General features: G+C 44.1%; 1 protein-coding gene across 1 annotated transcript; it reads right to left on the reverse strand.

Annotated features, from left to right (window-relative positions):
- Positions 1–813: 813 nt before the first annotated feature.
- On the reverse strand, positions 814–3,766 carry FZD10 (frizzled class receptor 10). Its single transcript, XM_017734752.1, has one exon. The coding sequence runs from the start codon at positions 3,763–3,765 to the stop codon at positions 2,089–2,091; it is 1,677 nt and encodes a 558-aa protein (XP_017590241.1). The 5' UTR covers position 3,766; the 3' UTR covers positions 814–2,088.
- Positions 3,767–3,772: the final 6 nt, after the last annotated feature.

The following is a 3,772-nucleotide window of genomic DNA, read 5'->3' on the forward strand; positions in this document are numbered from 1 at the left end:
TTTCTCTTCCTCAAAAGATAAATTTTATATCAAAAGCTACTTTATATATGTGCACTTTAGACATAAAGATTATTAATAATACCTGCAAGATCATTTCTGTCACTCAAGTTCCTCGTCACTGCTGGGAACACTTAAAAAGAGTACAAGGCACAAATTTATCTGTCACACTGCACAGATAAGTTGAAAAACCAGACCACTACTAAAGAACCTTTCGTTGGAAAATTCCCAGCCACAGCATGACTGTCCCAAGGATCCCCACTCTCCCCAAGTCCATCAAGACCTCTGCTCTCCCTGTGATGGGAGCCCTGACAGAGGCTTTTCTAGAGCAGCCTGTGTGAGGTTCTATCCCTCCCTGCCTCACCAGGCCATCACCCAGCCAGGTCACCAACTGGAAAACTGCATGGAAAACTTCATTCACACAAAATCATACTCCACTAGAACCTTCTTGGAAATGTATTTACAATTTGAGCTTCATCAGATAACTTCCCTGAAGTAGCATTCAAATCCTGCATTTGTACTTCCCAGTCTTCCCTAAGTCTTTCCACAAATGGTGATATTTTCCATGGTGTTAGAAAGGGGGAAAAATTCCCTGAAGGGCAGAGCCTGAACTGCGCTGCAGCTGCGTGGAGTGAGCCAGCGATCTTCAACATGCTGAACGTAGCCTATGCAGATTTTAAAGGGGTGTCAACCGAGGATCACTGCTGTAATTTCAGTGCTTTGTAAACATGGTACTGCTCTACATCACTGCAGCTTTTTACATCACTAAAGCTTCTTCCCATTCACTCTTCTCAGTTGCAGAGGCTCACAGAAAGGTGCAACTTCAAAATCCATTTATTTCTTTCCAACTTGCAATTTCTTTCGAGTAAGTTACTGTTCTCTCTATCTGTACTTGCAGGCAAGTATAACAACAACTATTATATTCAAAGTGTGCTTTTATCAAATAATCCAGGAAACAAGTTTATTAACCACAAAGCACATCAGAGAAAGTTTAGAACACACAAAATTATCAAACTAAAGAACATATTTTATTTTTAATAAAATAGTGGAGCATGAAAAATAATTGTATATTACAAATATATACAGCACAAAACTGTGCACCCCCAGCACAGTAAAGAGCATCACTCTATACAAAGCTTCCCTTTGCAGAATCTAGTGCTTCTTGATCTATTCATAGTGAGAATTTGTTTAACAATAGAAAGAGTCAATAAGCCCTTTGGGTCTCTTTGAATTGATCCCCCCCTTTTTTTTTGCACAAATCAGTCCAAACGTGTATAACATTGGCTTGATTTCCATTAAAAAGCCACAAAATGTAACACTAAAGGGTTTCTGAGGACTAGACCTCTTAGTTCTTTTGTTAAGAGATTTCTTTTGTTGTCTTTATGTACAGCAAAATACTTGTTTCTCTTTTCATGTCATGGTAAGAAAAAAAAATGTATTGCACATTATTCTTATTCACAAAGTTTGTGTCTGGTGCAGGAAGTTTCTCTTTTGGTGAAAGAATATTGGTGAGCATTATAGATTGAGCCTATTTTTAGGCACTCCAAACCCAGTAGGCTCGGAGGAGTTGTAAAGGATTTTAACGTTAGCACGGAGGTTGCTTTCCCAGAGAGCATCCTTGCTCTGGACAGGCCTCCTCGGGACCTCAGTGTCCCTGGAGAGACAATGCTCACTCGGGCACTTTTAAAATCAAACCATTGCTCCATAAAACTTGACTATACCTTGTTACTCAGAAAGCTGAAGAAAATCCAGCCCAGCTACATGAAAAAGTTAAATAGGTGTTGGTCGTTGTGTTTGGTTTTGTTTTTACGTTGTTTTTCTTTTAATCTGAGGGATGGATGTAATCCTTAACTACGAATTAGTAACAGAAGAGACTGTTTTAATTCACAGTATTTCTTTCACTGAAAACCTTTCCATGAGTACGTTTACCTTCAGTTTTTCACCAGGTCCTGAATTCAGCATGATACATTTTTGTGCCTTGAGATATTAAACTGTTCTGACAAAAAAAGCACCATTCATTTTTAAATTTCTGACTGCTACTTGGACATTTGTAAATCTGTAAGGTGAGATACAGTCTTTTCTAAAACCTGGTCACACACAGGTGGGCGGTTGTAATGTTGATTCATACTTTGCAAGGTGAGTTTTCTGTGGATGTTGAGGTTTTTTGTAGATTCCACTACTCGTAATAACACTTGCGGGTTTTCTCCTGCTTCTCTTCTTTAATCTCCGACTACAAACATTTTGCCAGGATTGAAGAGTCTTGGAAGTCCAGATCCACATGCCACTGGTAATGCCCACAACTAACAACATAAAAATCTTGACCATAAAAATTTCTACTGCTGGGATAGAGTTATTCATCATGCAGTCTAAGTTTTTAGTCTGATTGTTCATCTTGCATTTCTGTTGAGTTGCCACAATTTTCCAATAATCCATGTTCAGTCTCTCATAAAAATAGCAAGCTATCACACAAGTTGCAGGCACTGTATACAAGACTGAGAAGACACCAATCCTCACCATAAGTTTCTCCAACTTGTCGGTGTTTTCTCCACCTGTTTTCATCACCCTCCTGATATGAAAAAGGGCCACAAACCCCGAAAGAATAAAAGAAGTGCCAATGATTAGATAACAAGCCAAAGGAATGAGCACAAACCCCGTCAAGGCATTCACATCCATGCTGCCAACATAGCACAGCCCTGTCAGCTCGTCTCCAGCCACCCTTCTCATGACCAGGATCATGATGGTCTTCACGGCCGGGATGGCCCACGCTGCCAAGTGGAAGTAGCTGCTGTTGGCTTCGATTGCTTCGTGCCCCCACTTCTTCCCAGCCGCCAGAAACCACGTTAAAGTCAGGATCACCCACCACAAGGAACTCGCCATACCAAAGTAATACAGAACCAGGAACACAATGGTGCAGCCAGTGCTCTCCAGCCCCTCCTGGATGACATAGAGCTGGCCGCTGTCCCTGTCGCAGGCAATACTCTCAGCACCTGAGAAGAGGCGGATGATGTACCCCACTGAGTAGACGCAGTAGCACATCGAGAGGAAGATAATGGGCCTCTCGGGGTACTTGAAACGCTGAGGATCTATGAGAAAAGTGAGGACAGTGAAAGCACTGGAGAAGAAGCACAGAATGGACCAGATGGCAATCCAAATGACAGCGAACTGTTTGTCATCCCTGCTCCAGTAAACATCAACCCCTGGCGTGCAGAGCGGCGCGCAGGAAGCGCTCTTTTCCACATGGTGGAACTTGCCAGGATTTTCACAGGACGTTCTGCTGAGGCTGTCCTTGTGCTGCTGCAGATCGTGGCCACTGCTGGGCCGCTGGGGACGGAAAATGGGTGGCAGCATGCTGGAGCCCCTGGGTGGCTCATCCGATCCGTTGTTGGGGGCCTCCATGCACAGGTAATTGGGGTCGTTCTTGTTGGGCAGTTTGCTGCAGTCCAAGGAGTCTGGCCACTTAAAATTGAACTGCTCCATAATCGGGGAGCACTTCAGCCTCGCCTGCTCGCACATCACCCTGCAGGCTGGGATCGGGGTAGAAACCTGCTCCGTGCACATCGGGGCATAGAGGGAGCACAGGAAAAATTTCAGATGGCTGTGGCACCCGTACTCCACCAAGGGGGCAAACTCGTGCAGCTGAATGGCAGCTTCCCTTTGGTTTTCGTGCCCCATCAGGTTTGGCATCCTCGTCATGTTGTAGCCAATATCCTTGCACATGGGGATTTCGATGGGCTGGCACCTCCCGTCGCCGGGGCGGTCGATGTCCATGGAGCTG

This window comes from Corvus brachyrhynchos, unplaced genomic scaffold, assembly GCF_000691975.1.
Source record: "Corvus brachyrhynchos isolate BGI_N302 unplaced genomic scaffold, ASM69197v1 scaffold114, whole genome shotgun sequence".
Taxonomy (NCBI): Eukaryota; Metazoa; Chordata; class Aves; order Passeriformes; family Corvidae; genus Corvus; species Corvus brachyrhynchos.

Excerpts from the sequence above, each read along its gene's own strand:
- FZD10 (XM_017734752.1), bottom strand. The coding sequence starts at position 3,765 with ATGGACATCGACCGCCCCGGCGACGGGAGGTGCCAGCCCATCGAAATC.